Source organism: Toxoplasma gondii, chromosome XII (genome assembly GCF_000006565.2).
Source record: "Toxoplasma gondii ME49 chromosome XII, whole genome shotgun sequence".
Lineage (NCBI taxonomy): Eukaryota > Apicomplexa > Conoidasida > Eucoccidiorida > Sarcocystidae > Toxoplasma > Toxoplasma gondii.
The window spans coordinates 6,020,480-6,043,789 of NC_031480.1; the positions used below are offsets into that span (position 1 = coordinate 6,020,480).

Sequence of the window (23,310 nt, forward strand, 5' to 3'; positions counted from 1 at the left end):
GAAGGTAAAAAATGGAGACCAAAATTGCTGGTGGGAACCTAAACGAGATGGAACAAGGATGTTGCTTTGCCTCTGCGTAAAACGTATGGCTCGAGTCAAATTCCCGCGCGAATGTGTCTCTCGCGTAGATCGGCGGCAAAAACCACCTTAAAACCAAAACGCACGCAGAGCATGAGTCTCAGCTTAACGGAACAAGTAAAACGACATTGGGAGTAGTGGTCCTATCAGGTGTATGTACACTGAATCATTTTGAACAGCCACTGGTTTTGCCATACGCAGTGGTTAGCGAAGGCGCATCGGCCAGTGGCAGAATCAAATCTCCGCATATACCAACGGCGCAAATCTAATTGACCACTCTGCTAGCGAGTAAAATTGAATCGATATTATGGCTAGCGTGGGAACCATCGGCAACCAGTGGGGGCACATTAGTGGGAAGCTCGAAGCGTTGTCATCCCAAGGACAGGATTCGCGGGAGCAGGTACGATGCCACGAAGACCAGTCTCCACCATGGCCCCGGTGGTATAATCCCCTCTCGATCCAGCTACAGCTTCTAAGAACGACCAATGAAAAACTGGACGAACGAGTGAAGGAACTCAGCACCAGAAAGCTCCTCCTCCAGCAGTTACTCTCACGTTTGGAGGCAGATGCGAGACGGAAGGCAGCTGAGAGTGAACTTCAAGCGGAAAAAACCAGTGGCACTCGGGAGCGACTACACAAAGCTTTGAGCCGCAAGCGGGTACACAAACATTTGAGCAGCATGACAGGCAAAAGCTCCATGTTACTTTTAGGAACTAGTTTTCGCAAATACGTGGATGAAGGCCGGTCTCACTTGCGCATCCCTTCATCATATCACGAAGTGAGTTTCTAACACAAGTGATAATCTCTCAGCGCACCACTTATATAACGTGGTTGCAGTCTGAGAAAGGGCGTTGATGCTTTGATGATGGCGATGGCCTCCAAAGACAATTACCTCTGTGCCACTTTGGGTGGGTCTCTAGCGGATCGTCAGCGATCCACCACAGTCATGAAAGAACTGAAAAATGGAGAAATGCGTACGTGCCCCTAGACCCACAAGTCCCAGTGCTGGTCTAACACACACAGTTCAGTAATGTCAAGCTGTCTAGCGGCTCTTGCGAAGGAGAAAAGCATGATGCCAGTGAGTTGAATTCGCCGTATCAACCCCGGGAACAAATGCAAGGTTTGGTTTTCTTGCAGCCTGCGCGGTTGACTCTTGAGGAGAAACATGCACTTCTCAAGGCGATCGTGTCCGATTCGGATCTTCTGTCGAATGATGACAGGGTAAGCCTTGCCGGACAGATACGGAATTCGCTAACTAATGCACAGGGAAACCAGAGGCTCCTTCTGGCATTCAGAAGATGTGTCTTATTGAAAGTGTACGCCCTTCACGGTGGAATGACTGCACCGCACAGTGACGAAAAGGATATGCGAAGGCTAATCGAACAAGTGACGCAACATGCAAGGGCTGGTTTCCGAAATGCCGTGGAGGCGGACGACCTGAATTCTGATACGAGGCCAACTCAACACTCCGTTTCAAAAGCCTGTGCTGAGCCATATCAGAGAAACGCACCCGCGGATCCTCAGCGGCTCAGTTCCAATGCATCGGAACTCACGCGATACGACATCGCTGTCGCTGAGAGTTCCGACATACACTGCGGGCCAAGAAACACGACACGCCTTGAAAACACATCTTTGCTATAACGCTGTTGTTGAACATTCAGCACGCTTACGCAGACACCGAAACAAACAAGTTTTCCTCCGGAAACTCTCATTTTTGAATTTGAGTCTCTCAAGCATGCACCGAATAAGACCCCAAACCAAGGGATAGCAGCTTCGACGAGTCTATAACCGGTATCTACCGTAGAGAGACGAACACACGCTAGCATATCGCTCACTGCATCCGTGTGCTTCGTAAACCGTGAGTTTGTTTCATTTGATGTTTCCACGCGTGTATATCTCCGCACCATAGTCCCTATCGTTCGTCAATGCTGTACAGCGCAGTAGTATGGTCAAGGGGCAGATAAGAGAGAGTAATACTGAACTTTCAACGACATCATGAACCGTCGTTACGAGTCTAAAACATGATTTGTCGTTATGGGACACTAGCCGCTTTCGACATTGCCTCTCAAACACAAGATGTCATGCAGACTGTAAGTAACGTCGGGAGGTGAGAAAATCGGGAGGAAGTCGTTGGCTTCTTTCGAAAACGTTGATTGTATCACGCTCCTGGAAGTCATCGAATTCGGAGTCGAAAATGATGGCCCCAAGGCGACCTGATGAGAAACAAGGGCAAAGCAACACAAAAAATGTTGAGGCAGCAGAGAAATTTTTGTCACGTAGATTGGTGCCTGGACTGCATCTTCCACCTACTGCCTTTCTGCAATGTTGTGACGTCCTGGCGATTTTTCTGCATGGACTTGATTTGAAGATGTTCCACCAGAGTATTGTCGTCTCTCATCTGCATCAACAGAAATCCGACAGACATGGAGGAAAAGTAAGCTAATGTGGCCTAGGTGCAACCCAGTAAACAGATACGGGAGAACATTTCGAACGAGAAGTTCCCTACCACCGAATAAAAGTGGTGAACAGAAGGAGTTCCATCCTTGACGTCGACGCCAACGACCGTTTGAATACCACCTTTGCTCCGCTTGAGCGTGAAGGTAGCGACGCGTGATACAACCATGCGTCCGACTTGGTTGTACACAAACTCCGATCCGAAGTGGTACTCGTAGAGGGCCTAAAGGAACATAGCACCCAACAATCCGTAAGAAGTCGAAAAATCAAGCAACCACGGAGAACCAACTAAGGGGTCACGCAGTAATCATGGCAAGTCGATGACCAGGAAAACTGTGTTAACGCTTGCTAGCGGCATACCTCGATGTCCTCAAACAGACGATAGATGATATTCTGATTCCTCACTGGGACGCCTTTTTCGTGTATAACCTGCAGCACACGCACAAAGCCGGAGAAAAACAGGCGTCCAATACCCCATCCTGGTCTCCTGTCTCCTTGCATAAACACATACACGTGGCGCTATCACAACAGAGACCATCCAATACGTTGCGGCGTACCTGATCGATGTTGTCCAAGACGGACACGCCAAATCCGAGAACGAACGAATTTGTTAGCGCCGCCTTGTTGACATCCGAGACGCTGATGGGTCCCACGCCGCAGTGCAGCACGCAAATCGGCAACCAGCGTGAGGCAAGCACGCGTTCGCTTTCCTGCAGTGCTTCACCAGACTGATCAACCGCCTCTTCTTCTTCTGTCAGCTCCACCGATCTTCGCTGATCTGCCAGCGCGCGCAGCCTCTCACTAGCTGCGCCCTTCAAGGCGCCTCTAACCGCCTCGGGGAGGCGTTGCGCCGCCTTCACTGTCTCGTTGTGTGTATCGATCCACTGCAGGATGGCCTCCAAGCTGCCCTGGTCAGCTGCTTTGATGATGAAACCAATTTGTGGTATACCTTGGACGACTGTTTGTCTGGTGGTGATCAAGTCCTCGGCGTCGGCTTCTTCTGAATCGTCGTCGGTCTGCGACATCAAAAAAACGTGAGAAAAACTGGATTGACGGGCCGCGGTGGTAATTCCAAATGATCCTTGCGGGATTGGAGGATTGTCGTGTGTCCCAGCCTGACTCTTTCTTCATACTCTTCATCGCATAGAGACTCACCAATTCATCCACGAATTTGATGTTTTGCACAGCCTGCTTGTACTTCGACAGTTTCCTCTGCTTTCGTCTCAGATTCGACGCAGTTTTCAGTGCCAGATCCTCAACCGCAAATTTTGCAGCTTGCGCAGTGCTTGCTTCTGCCCGACGAAGCTGGCGTCTCTAAACACGGACAACGACATGACACGACATCCGAAAACGCACCGCGAATTCAGAAGACATAAGACGCGTCATGGATTCGAGCGTGATTCGAAAGCGGGGTCAGTCTTAACGCGTGACCGTCCATTCCTTAGTCGCGTTGCTCGTTAAATGGAGGTGCCAAACCTGGAAGTCACCATTCTCCAGAGGGATCCCCTGTTTGTTGGTACGGATAGAACCCGCAGTGATGTTTGTGGCGTCCAGGCCTTGGCTGTCATATTCATCCATGGCATAAGGTATCTAGATGCTATGAGAGGGTCACGAGCTACCCATCCAGACGCGATCCCGCTTGCCCCACTCAATGCGCCTGTCCTGGTAGGCCGCCAAAGCACCAAGCCTGTTTAAAAGAAATCTCTGAATCTTAGGCGGACCGCGAGATATAACCGGCTCACACAGGCCCCAGCACCTGCAGTCTGATTCTCCTTTCCTTGTGGACACCGACGAACGCAAACCAAACGACACTCGCCGTAAATTTCCCACTTAAAGAGAGCCAGGCATGTGTGTGTGTTTCGAAGCTAGCGAACTTTGTACGCACACACGCGTCGCAGGGGTTTGTCGGAAAACATTTCACGATGGTAGATACGAGAAGAGACGATAATCGTACCACGCGCCACTGGCCGAACCTCCTGCACCACAACTCAAGCGCGGTGTGCTGAAGCTCTCCAGCTGCCTTACCAAGTCAAGCCTCTCCGCCATGCCAGCCAACTTGGCTGCTTGCTGTGCATTCGCTGCTTGCACGAGTGCCTGGCCTGCCGAGGCCTGCAGATCTCCTAGGCCGGCAATTTCCACGGCTTCATTGGGTCCCGCCATCTTGAGCTCCACGTGTTCACCGCTTCGCCAAATTTTCTTGATCCGCCCAGAGTTGCGACCGATAACTACCCACTTGCCAGGCTCCAACCAGCCACTCCTTACAATGACCTGCGAAACATTAGCAAACGTCCATTCAGTTGCAAAACGCAACCATATATATATATATATATGCATATATATATATATATAAATTCACACGTGTAAACGTCTATACATTTAAACTCCCCACGAACGGGTGGGTCGTCTTGATATGCGTCCATCTTGTCAAGTATTCATGGGCACAACTTGGCACAAACAAATCTCTCTAGCTACATCTGCAACTATTCGTGCATACGTTTGTCCAAAAGCATCCATAAGTCTGTTCGTACGCATTCGCATGCAGACATACCAACTCAAAACGACCTGTGCATACGTCACATGTCTCTGCGAGTCACGATGAGGCAGCTAAAGGCGTAGCCGTGGCATGGACAAGTGATGAACAAAAATGCCTGTTGGAAGAATACAGGCATGCTAGAACGACCACGCACCTGAATGCATCGTCCTTTTTGCTTATCCATGCGCGATTCGAGAACGTAGCCTCTTGCTGCCCGTGCATGCGCGCGGCTGGCGTCCGACGGAGGTCCCGCCCCATACAAATGCGGCATATCCTCTTGGAGGAGAGTGAGAGCCGCTTCCAGCTGGTCCAAGCCTTCTCCCGTCTTGGCGCTGATCGGGATGAACTGCAGAAATGAGACTCAGACGAGACAACACCATGAGAGGGGGACGCGACCCCACAGCAGCTCCAGGAAAACGCAGACAAACACACCGATCCAAAAACAAAAGCAGAGAAAGTACAGAACAGCCCTGCACCCTCAACGTTTCGCAGAGATGCTCCAGATTTGTGGCAAAGCAGACAGAACCACTTTCTAGAGGGAGAAGAAATGAGACACAGCAGCCGATCCAGAAAGCTTGAGGAATTCGTGGCAGGGACAACCAAGCAAGCGACCGTGCCCCCCAATAACTCGAGGTCCCGTTAGACCACAAGCCTGTCCAAGATTACTGCTCTAGAAGAGTCTCTTTGCTCACCGGAATGTCTCCTCCAGCATCGTCGCTTATGACGCCGAGATCCGCAAACTGTTTCTTCACTCTGCATGCGCACAACAGAAGAAAACACTGAAACACATGAACATTGAGACACAATCGCGACAACAAGCCTCGTGAGGCCTGGCGGCCTCTTGATTCTCCAACGAGGCTGCTCGCTCTCGACAGCTGCACCTGTGCATGAGAAAACAGAGAACCGACGTGGTTGTCTAGAACCCCTGGCGCCTCTCTTCTCTCTTCGTCGCCACACGCCAGTAAAAGGGGAAATCGCGAAAGCCTTGCTTGGAGTCTGATTTGGTAGATTAATCCTTGCACATCTCTACGGAAGCCATGTGCAGTCTGTCGGTTTCCACGCAGATATCCACGCCGCCGCGCACACAAGTGCCTGCTTTGGGATGTGACCGAGCATACAGCGTTCCCGCCGGAGGCTCACCTCTCAATGTCAGCTCCTGGTTTGTCTACTTTATTCAACGCAACAATCCAAGGCGTCCCAGACTTTCGAATGATGTCCAAACACTCGAGGGTTTGCGCCTTCACGCCCTCATCGGCTGCGACGACCAAAACACACAGATCCGTTGCTGCGGCACCGCGCTTCCGCATCGAAGCAAATGCCGCATGGCCTGGGGTATCGATGAAGGTAAGTCTTTGATTCTGAGAGGCGAGAACCAGACTTCCTGAAGACACCGCCTGGGTAATGCCTCCAGCTTCAAAGTCTGCTACATGCGAACTGAAGAAGAAAAAAAGACACACACATTAATTCGCCAGCGAACGTTTAGAGCGTGACTGTCCCTATCACACACACCCACCGGAAAACTGTATTGTTCGCAGGTGTAACACAACCATTCGGGTTGCCATCTCGGGGGTACTCTTCGTCACACGCAGACGGAAGGTAACCTGGAAAAGGCTGTGAGGTGCTTCCAGCGACTCTTTCTGTTCCCTCCACGCAGCGGATGGCACTGCAAAGAGCAAATGGATCTGAAGGAATGGCACAGTTGCTCAAGAAGGGAACGTTTGCGGTGGCGACACAAGCAACGGGAGCAGATGTGATAAGCATCCTGAGGAGCGCTACTCCACCTGTTCGAGAACAAACACAGGCCAGAGATTAAACGGGAGAAAACGAAGCAGAAAAAAAAGGCAGGCGTTGAGCAACCAGCCAGTAGCCTGATACGACAGCACACAAAATGCGTCAAGATCGAGAAGCAGAGGCAAATACGAGAAAAAAGGATATCCAACGACGCCGTCCAGTTTGCCAGCCGGAGGAGAGAGAAAAAACGGTGTTCTTCTAGCACATCGTCATCGTTTGGCCCTCCGTTTTCAGGTGGAGAGCACCGCGTGTGCCATTTCGCCCTGTCGCCTTCCTCGTTTTGTCTCACCTTCGGAGCTTATCAAGAAGAGTTGTTTTGCCATGGTCGACGTGGCCAAGAACGGCTACGACAGCCGGGGCGCGGTAGTCGCCGCGCTCTTCTCGAAGTTCCCCCCGTGTTATGCGGAGACAATTGAGTTTCCCTAGTTCGTCGCTGAGGAACTCTGCCTCGTCTTCATCTAGGCGAGTGCTTGACGTCACGGTTCCTCTCCCCGGCGTACCCTCGAGGAGCAGCGTAGCGACGCCGAGCAGGTCGGATTCGGGAACCTTTAGGTGTCTTGCCAAAGCTCCGATAGTCAGGTCCTTAACGTGAAGAGTCTCCCAGTCTCCTTCCTTTCGGGGCTTCTCCGTTGTTTGTTTCGTCTTGCTTTCCATCTTCTTTGCCCGCATTTGCTGCTCCACGAATCCGAACGCGGAGCCACCAACGATCTGCTCGCCATGCGCATCGCCGAGCCATGCCTTTGGTGAGTCGTCGGGTCGACAAGAGGCAGCACTCGGGAGCGAAATGGAAGAACAGTGCGGCGCGAACTCAGGCTCGACAAACGATTCGACATCGGCCAGACGTCGCGCCTCTTGCTCGCGCTGGATCGATTGCAGCAACTCAGCGGTGGACTCTGCTGGCTTCCTTTCTGTCGCGTCCGTTCCCTGCTTCACTGGAGCTGCCTTCTCCAGCTTCGCTTCGACCGCGCTTGCCCCAGCTGTGTCCTGGACAGGCTTTCTGTCCCGGCCAGGCACCTCTTTTCTCGGGGCTAGGGCGTTGATGCTTTTGATCTCCCTCGGCGCGGGCGCCTTCCTCGCCGCTTCGCTCCTCACCTTTTCTGGGCGAGGCGGCCTCGACGCCGCAGGCCTCTGCATGTCCCAGAGGGAGATCGAGGAGCCGTCATCCAAGGTGCATGTGTTCTCCCGCTTCAGCGCATGCATGGCGAAATTGAGGGTCGCAATGTCTTGGCGGAGCCCCCCGAGAAAGCCAGGCACGTTGAAGAATGCCTTGACCTCTACAGGGTCGCTGTGCCCCGGCAGTAGAATCGGCGGCAACCGACCGAGCACCCGACGATGCGTCAGCAGAGCCTCCAGACGCGCCGCCGGCTCCTGAAGGGAAAGAGGCAAACTGCCTTCTGGCAATGAAGCCCCGTCTGGCGAAGACGTTGTTTCGGCTGAAGAGTCAGCCTTGGACGAAGAAGCGGCCTCTGGAGAAAGTGCATCCACAGGGTGAGGTTGTGAGGCGGGTGACCGCTGCACGAACGCCTGCGTCCCTGCCTGTGCCAGAGTCGTTGAGCTGCCATGGGGCTCCTCGGGGGTCGCTCCGCCTCGAGCGGACATCTTGGGGGTCGCCCCGTCTGGATGCAGGGCCTCGTCGCATTCGAGAAGAGCCCCCGCATCCTTGATAATGGCCAAGCAGCGGGATTTCCCGAAGCGGCTGTCTTCCGCGAAGAACCGAATCATGCTGCTCGCCTCAGAAAACGCTTGTTCCCAGCTGTTCAGCACCGGCCGCACCTGGCTGACGACTCGGTTGATGTCGGCCGGCAAGACGAGCAAGTCAACATTCAAACTCATCAGAACGAGGCCCAGAGCTCTCTGGCACTCTTCGACCGACGCCACGCCTCGACCGCCTCGATAAAACTTTGTCACCTCCTTCACTCCCTGGATCTCGCCGTACAAAAACGTCAGCCAGCGAAGGTCTGGTGCCCGCGGGTTCCACGGCGGGAGGCTCGGCGGTGCGCGGAAGCCTCCGGCGGCCCGCGGCACCGGCCAGAAAGGCGGGACAGGAAAGAGGTCGCCTCTGAGGCTCGTAGGAGGGAGGGGGCCTCTGCCGCCAACTGGGCCACTGGCTCGTTCATTGGGGCCTCTTTCTCCAGGTCCGGAATACCCGAACGCGTTGCCTGGGCTGTGAAGTCCTGGGAAGTGCCCCCCCCGACTTCGAGGACCCAGCAGCGTGTTCCACCCTCCAACAGCTGGGCCAGGCGACCCAGGAAACGCTGACAACGGAGGGTACGGACTCCAGGCGCCGGGATACGGCGCGGGGACAGGTTCTGCAGCCGCTGTCGCGAAGGCGACGTTCTTCCAAACCTGGCTGTCTGGCTCGAAAGACGGAAAGGCTTCTGGGGGCTCCACCTGACCTAAGACCTTCGCCAGGACGCTCTCAGCCTTCTCGGGACGGAGTTCGTCGCCGCGAGAAGGCTCTCGCCCTTCCACTCCACTCACAAGTGTCTCCTTGGGGCCCATTTGAGGCAGCCGCTCGCTTGCTCCCTGCTGGCTTCGAACCGCTTCCGGGGAAAAGGCGAGGCATTGACGCAGGCGTTTCTGGTGGTCCGCCACGCAAGATCGAAACGCCTCTTCCTCCTTGAGAAACTCCATCTTCGCTGCTTCAGCTCGCAGAGCAGCTGCGGAGGCGGCGTCCCGCGCTTCAGCCGCCTTTGCACTCGCGTCTGCCAGAGTCACAGCAGGCGAGGAGGCCCCAGACGGCAAAGCGACGGAGGCAGAAGAGCAGCCTCTCTTCAGAGGTCTGGGATCCGCTGGGGGATCCTCGTCGCGGGATGGGGAAAGAGAGTCGCTCGAGCTCGACTGAGGCCTCGCAGCTGGGGTATTGGAATCCTCCGCGCCGACAAGCTGTGGAGTAGAAGAAGGCCGAACCCCCCCTTGGACAGAAAGGGTCAGGGCCTCGGCCGCAGCCGCCGCGGCGGCCTGCCGCGCTTGCGAGGCTTCTTGGTGTGCCGCTGTCGCCGCTGCATACAGAGACACGAGGCGCTCTTGTGCGGCCGCGAGGAAGGGCGGGAGAGGCGACGCAATCTGTCAAGAGAAAAGGTACACAGAATAACTCATAGAATGCAGTGCTGATGCCTCAGAGGGACTGGCATTGGAAAGGAATGGTATGAAGCAAAGTCTACTCCGACAGGGAAAGCGGGCCTCTCGCTTCTAATTCGAAATGGAGAAGAAGCCGAGGAAAACGAGGGAGAGAAAAAAGGGTGTGCAGGACACCGAGAGCGAGTGGTGGAAGGCAGAAAGGCAAGCAGAAATGATGTTTGAGACCGAGCACAAGGCTTTTGTCGTCCTCTGTCGCACACCCACAAGAAAATCCGGAAATGTGCACAAAACACAAATTCTGGATGCGTTGTATCGTGGGCGCGTAAACACCAAAGCAAACGAGTCACATCGAGGTTCCTCATACAGGCGTCAAATCAAGAAACGCACGCCCTCTAGATGCAGTCAAAATTTAAAAAGCAAACGGTGTAGAGTTCTCGAGTGCTTAGAGTTTCTTTGAGTCTCCTCACTGGCTGTCCGGATGTGTCTCCGTCTACCGCGCGTCTGTGCTTCTCCCCCCAGGCGCCCGAGCCACAAAGGGAGTTGCGCATCCACTCATCGAGAGGCGGCAGCGGCGACGAGAGGGCCTCGGCGAGTCCAGACTTGGGCGCTTCGGGAAAGGCGACAGAGCCGGAATTCAAGCGAAGAGCGCGGGGCACAGGCACCTCTCGTTGGTCTTGTTTTTCCTTCCCTGTCTCGTCTTGGTCGTTCATCGTCGCCTCTGATGTCCCTTCTTTCTCGACGGAGCCTTCTTGCTCTGTCTGGCTGGTGGGTGACAAGCGACGCAGCTCGTTGCTCTCGCCGTCGGGTCTGTCGTTCGACTTTGCCTCTTCAAGCGCCTTGACAGAGGCTGCCTCCACCTCCTGACCCTCAGCCGAGACGCGCTGAGAACGAAAACTTTCCCTCTCCTGCGAAAGCGAGCTGCGCCCGCTCTCCTCACCACGGACCTGCGAGTCTCGGCCTTCCTCCAGCTCTTTTCCTGGCCCCCGCTTATGGTCTGGCAAAGCCTCGGCACTCTCTTCTTCTCCCTCACGTTCTTCTCTCCCGCGATCCGGAAAATGCCCTGCATCTGGAGGCGAAACCGCTTCGGTTTTACCCCCCTCTGCATGCGTACTGACCTTCTCTTCCTTCCTATTCCGTATGCTGGGCGAAGCGTAATAGGTGCCCTTCCCTCCCATCGCTTCTTCTCTCAACTCGAAGGAGACCCGCCTGTGTTTCTGCCCTATTTCGCCTCCTTCTTCGCCAGTGATCCGAGCGCCGGTATCGCTGTCTCCTGTCTTCGCTTTCTTCGTCTCGCTCTCCCCGCTCTCCGTTCCCTTCTGCTCGCCGGCCGCTGGGGCTGCACGACCTAACAGAAAGTCCCCCTCAAGTTCTCTCACCAAATCGAGGCCGAGGCGCCCTTCGAAGGCTGCGCCGTCTCCTTGCCTAAGCAGACGAAAACGAATTTCCCTAAAGGTCCGACTCGGAGGCCTCGCCGACTGCTGCAGAGTCTTCGCTGCCCTGAGAGCTGCGGCGCGCTCGGCGGCCTCTGCGCGGCGCCTCGCGGCGCGGCGCGCCTCCTCCAGCAACGCGGCAACTTCCTGAGGATCGTCGCCTTGCTTGTTCTCGCGGCTCGACTCACTGACTCTGTGCTCGTCTACGAGAGGTCCCGCGAACGGCCGGCAGACCCTCTGACACAGACGCAACAGGAGGGAACGAAGAGGCGCGAAAAACGAGACGGAGAACACCCGGAGGGGAAGGAAGGCGAGGAAGCCGAGAAACGACTTGACCAGTCCGGGAGGTGCCAAACGCGAGGGAGAAGAGGCAGTCGAAGAATCGGAGGGAGACAAAGGCGAAGAAGACGAGGACTCCCGAGAATGGGGAGCAGGAGAAGAGTCCTTCGGCTCCGACGACGCGCTCGTTTTCGTTTCTCTCAGTCGCTTGTTTCTCGTCAGTCGATGTGTGAGTCGCGTTTTCGCTGAAAGAAGAAACTGCGGGTATTCGAGAAGAGAAGAAGGGCAACATTTCGCTTTGCAGGACTCTTCTCCGGTAGACGCGTCGAAGGCCGATGCCGCCGCTGCGACAGACGAAGACGCCTCGCACGAGGAAGCAATGGGGACCACTGAAGAAGTCTGAGTGGAGGATTGAGGACGGGTACGGAGAGAGGAGCCTTTTTTGTCTGCGACAAGTATCGGGGAAGACAATGCATGTTCAGAGTAGGGGAAGTTCGCTCTGGAGGCGGGAGTGTGACGACGCGAGAAGAAAGCAAAGAGCTTTCGCCACCCTTCGATGAACCGTCCTCCACGTTGCGCGAACCTTTGTGCTTCTACTTGCTGTGTTCCTCCACCCTCACATTCCTGCGTCTCCGTCTCGCGGTCGACTCCGCCCGTTGCCCTGCTGCTGATCTCCTTCTCTACCTTCCTAGACTCGCTGCCGCTGCTTCCCTCCACTCTCATTCTGTTTCTGTCGGGAGAGACGAACATTGCCTGCGACTCGTTTTCTCCATCCCGGAGGCCAGGCATGTCCCCAAGAACTGCCTGCTTCTCGAGCTGCTGCTCGGGAGGGGCGCTGGTCTGAGGCCATTCGGGACCTGCTGCCAGACGCTGCGCAAGGCGTTCTCTCTCTTGCATGCGCCACTCCCATTCGGTGTGAGAGGAAACGATTTTGCGTCGAGACGCGACGCTGGCACGAGGCTCCGGAGGCGCTGCGGAAGGACTCGGCTCTGCGTTTCGTCTTTCGCCAGTCCGAGAGACGCCGAACCTCGCCGCTGCATGCGCCGCTTGCGACTTCAACTGCGTGGAGCACCCGACGCGCGCGCGAGCAGACGCCAAGGCGGGAGAACGCGGAAGGGAGACAGAAGAGACAGACGAAGAAGGGGCAGGACGAACTGCGCGATGAGTCGGCCGGGCCACAGGTCCAGCAGCCACTGCAGCGACGGCCGCGGCGGCAGCGGATTGCGCATCTCGAGTATAAACCGAATTCCACGGCTCGGACTCGACCGGCCCGGAAGGGAACAGCGGCTGACGAGAGACTTCTGACGGGGAAGCCGCGGGAGACGATGCAGGAGATGAAACGGAGCAGAAGGAAGAAGAGAAAAGAGAAGACGACGAAGCGGAAGCAGCAAAGGAAGAAGAAGCGGGAGGAAGGCGGGACGAGGATTCGAAGCGCGAAGAGGAGACAGAGAACGACGAAGAGAGACGAGAAGCACAAAGAGGCGAAGCAAGCTGCAGAGGAACGCGCGCGCCCCCAGGAGACGAGGACTGGAACGAGGAACAGAGGGAAGAAGAGAAAGCAGACCAAGCTGACAAAGAGAGAGAAGAACGGAAAAGGAGAGGAGAAAAGGGAGAAGTGAGGGATAGAGAAATGCTAGAAGAGGGATAAACGGGGAGAGATAGGGAAGAATGGCATGGATCAGGAAGAGAAGACAAGATCTGAACATCGGATGCATCAATTTCTCTTCGGCGTCGAAGGCGAGGCTGGGCTGAAGCCGATCGCCGGAGAACAGGCCTCCGACCAAACCACATCATGACAATTTGAAGGCAAGATGGATCACTACTCAGAAGTGACGCGCCTCAAGTGCTGGCCGTCATCTAGGAAGCTTGACAACTTACAAGAAGACGAGGAGAATGAAAAAAAGAGAAACAAGGCAGAAGAAGAGCGGGTCTGGGCTGTTCCTCTGCATGCGCTCTGGGCAGCAGTTTTCCGACTTGCCGTTACGAGGCGGGGGAGAATGACACCCCAGGAGTCCCCCGCAGGTTTGTGAGCTGTTTAACGACAAGTGGAAAGAAGGAAATTTCTGTTTCTCTCTTGCCGTGGAGTTCAAAATCTTGCTTGAAGGAAGGGCACACCGCGCATGCATGCACAATTCGATTCCCGCCAGGAGCACATGCAAGAAAGAAGACGAGACGGGGCCCTCGCGATGCGTGCGAGGCGAAGAACAGGTGACCTCTGCGCTCAAGTGTCTCTTTCGAGAAAATGCTCGCAAATGTTTTCCGAGTGTTTCCTACCTCTTGGAAAAGAGAAATCGTGGTCCCTCTCGAAAGTACGCACAAGATGAGTTAGCCTGATCGCCGTTTTCCCCAAGACAGCAAAAACGGAGATATACTAAAACCAGTAGGCAAATGATACGCTATATCCAATGTATATATATACATATATATATATATATATATTTATATGTGCATAGAGGTACAAATAGCCCACATGTATATTTGTGCATATCGTATCTGCACACGAATCCATCAAAGAAAGTCTGGTGTCCGGTGTCTAAATATCTCTCCACTTTAGCATTCCCGTCAGGGACCTCGAATCCCCAGTCCCATGGATTCTGGGGACTCGAGCATGGAACTTCTTCACTCAAAACCACCAGCAGAGACAGTCCTTGAGACTCTTGCCTCCCACAAACGAAACTGCTCTTCACCTTCCCCTGCAGACGGGCACCTCGGAGAAGTGACCCTGATTTTTCGGTTCAAGCTCAACTTTCCTACAGAGGCAGATTCACTTGGTTTTTGGAGATCCAGGTTAAGTGGTTTTTAAGCGGGCTCCATCGATACGAATGTCGCACCCTTTCCACGACAGAAAAGAGGTTGCTTTTCGTTGTTTGTCGTCTGCAAGCGCTCCGTGCGTGCATCGCGCGTGCCTTCACCAGTGTTCTGTCCTCAACTTAACTTCGTCTACATGCACAGTGGAAATCCACCGTTTGAACGGCGACTCTCTGTCCAGCAGTCCACGGAAATCTGCAGCGTTTTCACAGGTATAGAGTCTGTGAAGCTCTGATCAGTTCACCTAGCCCACACGACCCAGATGTTGGGGTGCAGCACACTGGTGCAAAGGTAACTCATGCGCTCCAGGAGCGCAATCCGGAGAGGACGACAGAGGCTCCTGAACTTTCTTGCAGCAAATGCGGTACGAACAGGAAAAGGATGTCGTAGGCCACCACCCTACGGGGCTGCGATTTCAGGAGCCTCCGTCATTGAGGGAATTCGACGTCGGATACGTTCTGCGCGTGAACTCAACTAATCCCCGACCTGCTGACGACATTTCGAGTCATGAACTTCTGACGAATCAACAGGTGGAGTTTTTCAACCCAAATCTGAGAGAGTAATCCCAGACTGAACGATGCGCAACTTTTCTCCCGCCGACTCTCCTTGCGCGGGGGCCGACTGTTTCTACAGAGACGACGCTGAAGCGAGGTGCCCGGGTCTCGTGATAAAACTGACTGAACTACTGTGTATCTGGCCTCGGAAAGACGGCAGGGCGTCCTGCATGCAACAGCCACTTGTCGCCGATTCACATCCGCATGCTGGCCTCTGAAACTGAAGAGTGCTCCGTCTATCGCGTCGACTCCTGGGTCACACTCATGCGCGCGCAAGCGATCTGGTCTCGTCTCGGCAGACAAGATTGAAAACCTTCACTCGTCTTTACAGCAAGTCGCGCCGCGCAGAATCTCCACTGGCTTAAGAGCAAGACAACATTTCCCGTAGACACGCCCTTTACACAGCGACGAACGCATGCAGATATATACGTCGCCGGTGCGCGGGCAGCATGCGTTCTCTGTGCATACATGTCTAATGCATGTACATACCGATATTTATATATATATATATATATATATGGTTATTGACGTACCTATAGACAGATGGATACAAATGCGCGTATATATATAGACATGCATATGGTTTCAAGGGTGTCAAGAGACACGCAGAATCCGGTCGACGCTACGTCCCCTCCGGATGGAAATTCTCTCGTTTAGATCGACTTGGGAAGCAGCTTGCGCCTTTTTGCTAGCGTCGTGCATTGGCGTTGAGCAGCAGTGGCAGGATGGGCATTTAGAATGCTGCCTGCACAAAGCGGTCTCCTTCGTATTGTTTCATGCAATTCAGTTCACACAAAGAGGATACGAGGAGAAACTTTCTGACGTCAGACTCATGTTTGGGAAACGGTGTGGAGCCTCGCTGAGCAGAAACGGACGTTCTCCAGGGAGTTCGAAGGGAAGACGTTTCAAGCGCTCTCAGCCTTTCTGACCATCGCAGCGAGTACATCTCGACACACCGAGTCGACCTGCTCCAGGTTAAGGCCTGCCAGCCGCTGCGTGTGAATGCTCTTGAAGGCAGAAACGACTCTGAGAGTAGCGGGGACATGAGCCAGAGTCACGTCACTTTTGCAGGCAATTTTGCAACGGATGCGCGCCGTTTGAGGGAGGAAAAGACGCGGAAAAAGAGCGAGGGCGGAAAACAAGCAAAACGCGCAAGACCTGAATCACCCTCCTGCGGTGACGCGAGATGGGATGCACCTCCTACGGCCTTTCTATCTCCTCAATCACACGTATACGCCCGAATCCATGTTGCCAAATGTAAGAGCTTCTCATACTCGAAAAGCATCTGCATATATACGTATACATACATATACATATATTTACATATACATATATTTACATATATATATATATATATATCCGTATGGAAAGATAGAGACTTGTAGATGTAGGTGGTGGCATTTTGCACAGGAGGAACGGAACCTGTAGGTGCATGGGTGTCAGTTTTCGTGTACTTGTGGTTCTTTTCACACGCACCGAGACGCAAGCTTTTGCGCAGAGTTCTGCACTTACGGAACGGAGAGACGTTCTCCACAGGTTTCACGGGCATGGTCTCCGAGTTTCGCCCAAAAGCAGTCGGCCGCCTCGAGTTCCTTGCGGAGGTCACTGACAACGCGCATTCGCGTTGAAGGGTCCTCGAGCTGTGCAAGGACGTCGACAGTCGACGCATTCCCCTTCTTTTCGAAAGCAGTTCTCTCGGGAAGAAGCGGTGTTGTGTATCCTCTCGAAGCGGGAGACCTTCCGGACGCTGGCGCTACGGAGCTCCCGGGGTGGCCTGGCTGCTCCATGGTTGCCGAAACCAACTGGGTGGAAATAAAGAAAAGGCAGAAGTAGAAGGAGAAAGAAGAGGGATGAGGGGAACGAGGGAAAGGGAGCAGAACGGAAGAGGAGGAAGACAGAAGAAGAGAAGAGGAACGGAGAGAGACCAGAAATAAAAGACACGGGAAGCTTTTCTCGGAGGGTGACCGGAAACGACAGTGGAGGAGGACTCACCGCGAGACACGAAAGGCGCCCAGGTGCCCCTTTTTCTCTTGACGAACGGAAGAAGCGACGAACGAGGTACAAAAACGACAACCGGGAGGAACACGGTCGAATAAAAACTAAGATTGCACGGTTTGTGTGCGGCTTCTCCGCTACTGCTTCGCAAGCTACCCTCAAACAACGCACGACACTGGCCAGCGCAGCTCCGGTTCGCAGGTCGCTTTTCAGACGTAGAGAGAAAAAAGAAGCAGGAGTAAAAAGGAAGAGGCACGCAAGTCAAAACGCCTGGCAGCTGTTTGCGTTTCGAGGTGTGTCGCAAAATCAACGAGAAACCCAAGCAGCACATGTGCACTTGAAAGAGGTTCGATTCAGGACCGCCTCCCTAGCAGATAGAGAGGTGACTATTGACAGGAAGGGTACCGCAGACTTCTCTTGTTTACTGGACTCGTCTACCAACGCAATGCGGCACACCGTTCCAGTCAAAACGGTGTTCACGAGGTCCGTCAGACGACTCCGAAAAAGAATGTGTAGACAGGGTCCTCGGGTCTTTTCTTGTTTCCAAAACGCGGTGGCGTCTTGTTGGCTGTTCCGTGGCGCGGCGAGTGCCTGTCTGAGGAACGAGATCCGCCTGCCATTTCGCTGCCGGAAGTTCAGCGTTTACAAGAGATCGGCGCTCTGGCGCATGCAGGCCGCCCGCAGACAACTTTTCGCGGAAGAGCTCCGGCTTCACGAAATGATGCAACTCCCTCGACCGGGGACGCCCCGCGTTTTTCCGGCGGTCACTTTGCAGCGACGGTTGCCACAATTTCCGTTTCTTTTCCGGTTATTTTTCGTCCGTTCGAATTTGGTGAGGACGCTTCTGCGGAACTCTCCCCACACCCGTCTGTCGAGACAGCACCTCCTTCGCCTTCGCGTCACTCCCGCATTTTGTTCCCACCCGCCGTTCTCGGTGTGTCGGGAGTTCCGAGTTGTGCGCTCCTGCAGCATTCAACTGCAGAGAATCCTTTCTTCCGGGCGACGCAGGTCTGGTTCCGCAGCGCGCAGCGTTCGTCTCTGTTTTTTTGCCCTTTTCTGTCGGCCCTTTCTCCTCCGTTTCTCCACTCAAGATGTCGTTCCAGGACTGGACGCCCGTGAGCTGGAATAAGACTGGGCAGCGCCAGAAGGGCGTGACCAAAGAGCAGGAAATCAACCAAGCTCGCAGAAGAGGCGAGGAACTCGAGACAGAGAAGAAGTGTAAGTTCCCAGTTTGGAGAAAGGTGGACCAGAGGGCGGCATCATGCGACGGGACGAGTTGCGGACGCAGTCGCAGCTCTCTTCAGCCGCAGAGCAAAAGGATAACTGAACGCATGTTTCTTTTCCAGAGCACGCGTCACCGAGGATGAAGAGACGCAGTTGCAAATCGAGAGACTCACAACTGAAAAGCCAACAAAACGTGACTTTATAGTGGACTGATGACTTCAACGGACCTGTCTTCCTCAAAGAGCCGTGTTGTTCAAACGCTGTTTGTGGGGAACGCGTCGAAGGCGACGAACCTTCTCAGCTCAAGCATAGTGACGAAGTAGCAAAAAAAGTCAAGCGGCTCGTCTTCTGAAGCTGCGTTAGAAAAGGCGCGGCTGCGTGCCGCCGTGAAGGAGGAACCGTGGTGATGTTCCACGGTGTTTCACCAACGCGATGGTGAACCTGTAGAAAGGGAACGGTGGGAGCAGGCAAGTTTCGCTGTACTGCTGGAACATGGTCGGGTACACTTCCCCCGCGTGTAGGTTGTCGAGTTTGCGTTATGTGAGATGGCACCTTGCAGAACTGCACTGGAATACCATCTTACTGTGTACGTTGCGCAAGAGGCTAACGCAAAAACGGACAGACGGGAAATCGGCTACTGGCACGACGATATTTACTCTCATGTTCTTTCAATTGATTTTCTGAGGCTCCTCGAGTATGTGCATTTCCCTTCAGTCCTTGGTGGTCAGAACAAAGCAACAAAGGGAGGCCTCTGCCCTAAGTAAGTCTCGCTCTCACGAAGAGAAACAGTATACGGGAGAACGGAGCGTCCTCTTCGTTTCTTACCGCAGGTCTCACGCAGCTGCTTTATCATCTTGCCATGCTACTAGTGCATTTAAACGCATATGTATATGTCTGCATGGAGTATATATATATATATATATACCATACATGTGTATATATATATATATATGTATATATGAAGAATGGGACTGAAATGTGAAAGTTTTGTGCCGACGGAAGGGAGTTACTGGTTGCTTGGGAATTGTTTGAGTTTGCTGGTGTTCAGCGCCCGAAAGATTGAAGAGGATACAGGAGACTACCACGTTGAGCGTGTGTCTGCGGATTTCTCGCGTGCTCTCCAGCAAGCGAGACAGGCGAAGAAAATGACGCAGGCCGAGCTGGCGCAGGCTATCAACGAGAAGCCTTCCGTGGTCAACGACTACGAAAGCGGGAGAGTAAGCCACTGGGGAATGGAGTTGTAGAGGAAGACATGCGAGACACAATACTACTGGAGAAGCAGCAGTCGTCACTGTACAATTCTGTTCATGTAGAAGGATGTTTCAAGAGAGGAAGCATAGGCTGACTTTTCCGGAGCACGGAAAGACTCGACCACGACCGTCTGTAAGTGATCGATGGTCCCAGTCTAGTTGGATGAGTGTAACTGTGTGAAAGGGACGCTCGATGAAAAGGTGACAGTGCCAGCGGTGAGAACCGTACGTTCTTCCGACAAGGAAGACACACACCGGCGGTGGATGTCTCTGTGTTTGTTTGACTTCAGGCAATTCCCAACGGAGCAGTCGTCCAGAAGTTGAACAGGGCACTTGGTGTGAGCCTCCCGAAGGCGAAGGAAAAGCGGAAGCCCGTGGCATAAATGCGAACGGAAATATTCGACGTTCTTCGCTTGAGACACGCAATAAAGAATCTACCAAGGGAGAGTCGTTTTTTATGAGACTTCTCTCTGTGCTGCCGCCTCGATGGAGGAGGACAACACTTTTTTTCTCCGGCGGAACTGCGGTTCATCCACGCAGAGACACCGGCTCTTGGGCGGACGTTGTTTTCGCCGTTTTCGCTGGTTTCCCATTCATTTGTCGACAATGTGTTTCGACCGCATTCACCGATACCATTTGTGCATGGAGCAAAGCGACTAGGCGCCTCCGCGTCTCCAGAGAACCTTGTGTGTAGTGATCGTGAACACAGAGGTTCGGTTTCCAGCTGTCCGACATCTGTTGGGTGACTGACTTCATGCTGTGCAATAATGCATTCAGCGACATAGTGTTGGTTCGCTGGTAACATCTAAGTCCTTCATTGTGGCGGAAAATATTCATATCGCGTCGGCATGACACGTCCAGAACAAGGTGCATACATGCAGACTGACACAGAAGAATTTTGCAGATCGATTCCTTGTCGACACACGGCAGGCACTGCATACCTCGAGACGATGGCACTGAGAAGCGCCTCTTGGGATCACGGAAAAGTCCTAGTGGAGATAGACCGTCTGCAGACTGTGGTGTTCCCTTCATGCTACGCAGACCTGCGTCACAACGCTTCAGGAATACTGTTGGCCTGAGTCGAAGACCGTCACTGTACTGGATATAGAGAGGCTGAGCAAATTATTTGCGTGCATAACAGCCTGACGATGGTTTATTGCAGTATATCTGCGGTCGCTGGTCAGCCCGACATTTGTATAGGAAAGTCCTTTATCAGGCTGGAACGCTTTTCCTGTTTTCGTCATCCGTGACCGGACCGGGCAGCTGAACAGGGAGTGAAAGAATTTTATGGCAGATTATCCTTCAGATCTACCTACCTTGTCCACACTGTCATGAAAGCCGACGTCGTCAGCATTTTACTAGTTCATATCCGATCGCTTGGTAGCTGAGGGTTTGAAATGTGTGCATTTAGACTATACAACACAGTTTGCCGTGTTCGTCCACTCTCAATACTGGAAACGGATAGTGGTCGGATTTCATGTGTCATTCGTACTTGTAACACATCGGAATAAAATTTAGTCGATTCATGCTCCAGGACATTATCGGAGCTCTTCAAAGGGGCTGGCCCACACGCTGCCTCAGCCCCACATGTGGAAGACGTTCATTTTTCGAGTATTTCGTTGAGGCGGAAAGCGAGTCCCGCCCACACCGCTTGTCGAAAAGAGGCCTGCCGGAGTTGTCATCGCTATCGAGGAACTCCGATATCGTTGTTATCCGCCCTTATTCTCTTCACCCCACTCAACACAGCTGGAGAGGAGGCAAAAATGGACCTTGCATCGAAAGAAAAAGCCCTTGAAAAGCAAACGACACGGCACGACGCCATTCGCGTAGAGAACATTAGAAAGGAGAGACACTATGCAAAGGAGTGGCTCAAACGGTGGGGTTTCCTGACTCAAGGAGAGCAGCGAGAGGATGCTCTACAGGCATTCTGCAAAGGTGAGGAACAATTTGCTTCGGTGTTATTCGGAAGCGTCCCCGCACGCCAACAGAGGCTCACCTATCAAGGATAGAACTTCCTGAAAACACAAGTTCGAATGCTCGAACATATTCTACCAACGTGTCATGCGTTCATCTCCACTGAATATCATGAACAGTTTTATAAAATCCCGACCGAAATGTTTGCCGGCGCTACTGACTCCATGGTGAGAATAATTTGGCCTGCACGCAGTTTACATTGCTCCAGAAAAACACGGTTTTCTTTCACTGACTGTGAGACATGTCTATTTGTGAGCCTCGTACAACCTGCTGCGTAATTGGGGTACAGAGGGGGGACCTGTGGTGTGTTCAGAATCAGTGTGGCGGTTGTGTGCAGTCGCGTTCATCCTTGCCGAGTTTCTTGCTCGGATTGTGGGTTATCTCAGAGACCGTGTGGGGTACGGTTTGGATGCGCTTTCGTTTCAGGACGTTCTTATGAGGAAACAAAGCGCCAGCTTTCTGTAAGTGTGGGATCTCTTCAGTCGCGTAACCGCTTCTGGTCAGCCTAGGGGTGGTCAATATCAGATGTATGATACCGCAAAGAAGGGGATCTTTTGATGCACAATAAGAGTCAATTGTTGACTAGAAAGTGAAAATTGCAAATGCACTTTGTTTTCGATGCGGCAGATTGCATCTATTGATGGCCTGAAGCTTATGCCCTTGCAAAAAGCAAAATCATCTACGCGAGATTTGCACTCGAGTGATTGCTGTGCCTCATCATTCAGAAAATCATGAAAGACGGAGTCATGTACGACGCAGAGAAGTGCTTTCACGATCCCAATCAGTGGTACCGAGATGTGAAAGACATAGGACCACAGAATAAATACCTTCATCCAGCGACGGCAAGCCAAGAAGTCGGCTGGAGGTAAGCCATGACCTGCCCGCGAAATGTACGGGGGGAACGGAGACACGGGTTTAGTACAATTTTGTATGCGTGAAACGCGAGGAATTACCCTGTATAGGCATATCCATAACCTGCCTTGAAATGCCCAGTTCACTAGCTGGCAGCCTCCCGCCTTTTCCCTGTCGTACTGGATCTCAGGACCAATGAATCACTCGAGAAGTTTGGTGTGAATCACTACGGTTACAAAAAGAAGACGGCTGATATTCAGCCGGCAAGACTCAAGAACGCACAGCCAAATGCATCGGGATTGTGACACTGACATCCTAATAGTCCAACAGTGTGTAATATATCCGTTGCAGCAGTTTAGAGTGACTCTCCCGAGTCTGCGGTGATCCGGTATGTTTGTTCGTTTGAATCGTCGTTTGTACGTTACATCGTTTGAGGGTAGTCAGTCGCCGGTGTTTATATCGCAGAATTCTACAGGACAGTGCCATTGACACAGCAACGCGTCCGTGGTCAAATTTTGAACAAAGTTCGTTTTAGAAGTTGTATTGTTTGAACTTCCTGTATGAGCTGCCATGGACAGTCCATATGGGGAGTCTTCATCATCCGCTTTCGTTCGCTCCACTGGCAACGAAGCTCCAAACGAACAGTGCCGCGACGAATGGACACGTGAAATCAGATCCCGCAGCAACACAGAAACTCAGCAGCGTCCTTGGGAATAATTGTTTGGTGCCTCCGGCTCTGAGAATACGGATTAGTCCATGACACTAGCAAAACAAATTGGATGAATACCACCGTTGTCTTGTAGACTGCAGCAGGAATCAACCTAAAGGCAGAAAGCTGGAATTCCTAGGTAAACATAGTATTTCAGTCGATACGGAGAACTTCAAAAAATGCGCGTCTGTTCGGGTGCATGCGTGATCAACTACAGTCATTCGCATCGCCCTTTGTCCCATGCTGCACGTGGGTATTTATGTGGCGATCGTAACCTTTGTTAAAGCGGAAAGCATAT

The 23,310-nt window shown here is 53.2% G+C and overlaps 5 protein-coding genes across 5 annotated transcripts; 3 read left to right on the forward strand and 2 right to left on the reverse strand.

The window, feature by feature from the left end:
• The first annotated feature begins 305 nt into the window (after nt 1-305).
• Nucleotides 306-1,897, forward strand: TGME49_278565 (hypothetical protein). Its single transcript, XM_018781808.1, has 7 exons — nt 306-478; nt 542-736; nt 789-856; nt 916-1,052; nt 1,107-1,156; nt 1,216-1,299; nt 1,354-1,897. The coding sequence occupies exons 1-7, from the start codon at nt 386-388 to the stop codon at nt 1,717-1,719; spliced, it is 993 nt and encodes a 330-aa protein (XP_018635127.1). The 5' UTR covers nt 306-385; the 3' UTR covers nt 1,720-1,897.
• Nucleotides 1,515-13,687, reverse strand: TGME49_278550 (elongation factor Tu GTP binding domain-containing protein). The gene is made up of 12 exons (XM_018781807.1): nt 10,405-13,687; nt 7,146-9,922; nt 6,206-6,499; nt 5,758-5,818; nt 5,220-5,411; nt 4,558-4,800; nt 3,688-3,846; nt 3,090-3,548; nt 2,893-2,961; nt 2,585-2,755; nt 2,389-2,476; nt 1,515-2,291 (listed from the first exon to the last, which is right to left on the reverse strand). Exons 1-12 carry the CDS (start codon nt 13,438-13,440, stop codon nt 2,158-2,160), a joined length of 7,683 nt encoding a protein of 2,560 aa, XP_018635128.1. The 5' UTR covers nt 13,441-13,687; the 3' UTR covers nt 1,515-2,157.
• A 1,499-nt stretch (nt 13,688-15,186) lies between these two features.
• On the reverse strand, nt 15,187-17,623 carry TGME49_278540 (hypothetical protein; the record flags this gene model as incomplete). Its single annotated transcript, XM_018781806.1, has 4 exons — nt 15,187-16,034; nt 16,521-16,810; nt 17,001-17,155; nt 17,608-17,623. The coding sequence occupies 4 exons, from the start codon at nt 17,621-17,623 to the stop codon at nt 15,914-15,916; spliced, it is 582 nt and encodes a 193-aa protein (XP_018635129.1). The 3' UTR covers nt 15,187-15,913.
• A 163-nt stretch (nt 17,624-17,786) lies between these two features.
• On the forward strand, nt 17,787-20,699 carry TGME49_278530 (multiprotein bridging factor type 1 family transcriptional co-activator, putative). The gene is made up of 4 exons (XM_002370515.2): nt 17,787-18,221; nt 18,942-18,987; nt 19,276-19,444; nt 19,768-20,699. Exons 1-4 carry the CDS (start codon nt 18,095-18,097, stop codon nt 19,858-19,860), a joined length of 435 nt encoding a protein of 144 aa, XP_002370556.1. The 5' UTR covers nt 17,787-18,094; the 3' UTR covers nt 19,861-20,699.
• Nucleotides 20,700-21,388: 689 nt separating this feature from the next.
• TGME49_278522 (hypothetical protein) lies at nt 21,389-22,608 on the forward strand (the record flags this gene model as incomplete). Its single annotated transcript, XM_018781805.1, has 4 exons — nt 21,389-21,412; nt 21,571-21,618; nt 22,177-22,316; nt 22,494-22,608. The coding sequence occupies 4 exons, from the start codon at nt 21,389-21,391 to the stop codon at nt 22,606-22,608; spliced, it is 327 nt and encodes a 108-aa protein (XP_018635130.1).
• Nucleotides 22,609-23,310: the final 702 nt, after the last annotated feature.

Excerpts from the sequence above, each read along its gene's own strand:
- TGME49_278530 (XM_002370515.2), top strand. The coding sequence starts at position 18,095 with ATGTCGTTCCAGGACTGGACGCCCGTGAGCTGGAATAAGACTGGGCAG. Across the intron at positions 18,988-19,275 it reads AAGGGAGGCCTCTGCCCTAA|CGCCCGAAAGATTGAAGAGG; the intron begins GTAAGTCTCGCT and ends GCTGGTGTTCAG. Across the intron at positions 19,445-19,767 it reads ACGACTACGAAAGCGGGAGA|GCAATTCCCAACGGAGCAGT; the intron begins GTAAGCCACTGG and ends GTTTGACTTCAG.
- TGME49_278565 (XM_018781808.1), top strand. The coding sequence starts at position 386 with ATGGCTAGCGTGGGAACCATCGGCAACCAGTGGGGGCACATTAGTGGG. Across the intron at positions 479-541 it reads GACAGGATTCGCGGGAGCAG|CTACAGCTTCTAAGAACGAC; the intron begins GTACGATGCCAC and ends CTCTCGATCCAG. Across the intron at positions 1,053-1,106 it reads ACTGAAAAATGGAGAAATGC|TAATGTCAAGCTGTCTAGCG; the intron begins GTACGTGCCCCT and ends CACACAGTTCAG.
- TGME49_278550 (XM_018781807.1), bottom strand. The coding sequence starts at position 13,440 with ATGATGTGGTTTGGTCGGAGGCCTGTTCTCCGGCGATCGGCTTCAGCC. Across the intron at positions 5,819-6,205 it reads CCAGGAGCTGACATTGAGAG|AGTGAAGAAACAGTTTGCGG; the intron begins GTGAGCCTCCGG and ends GTGCGCATGCAG. Across the intron at positions 4,801-5,219 it reads AAAAAGGACGATGCATTCAG|GTCATTGTAAGGAGTGGCTG; the intron begins GTGCGTGGTCGT and ends AATGTTTCGCAG.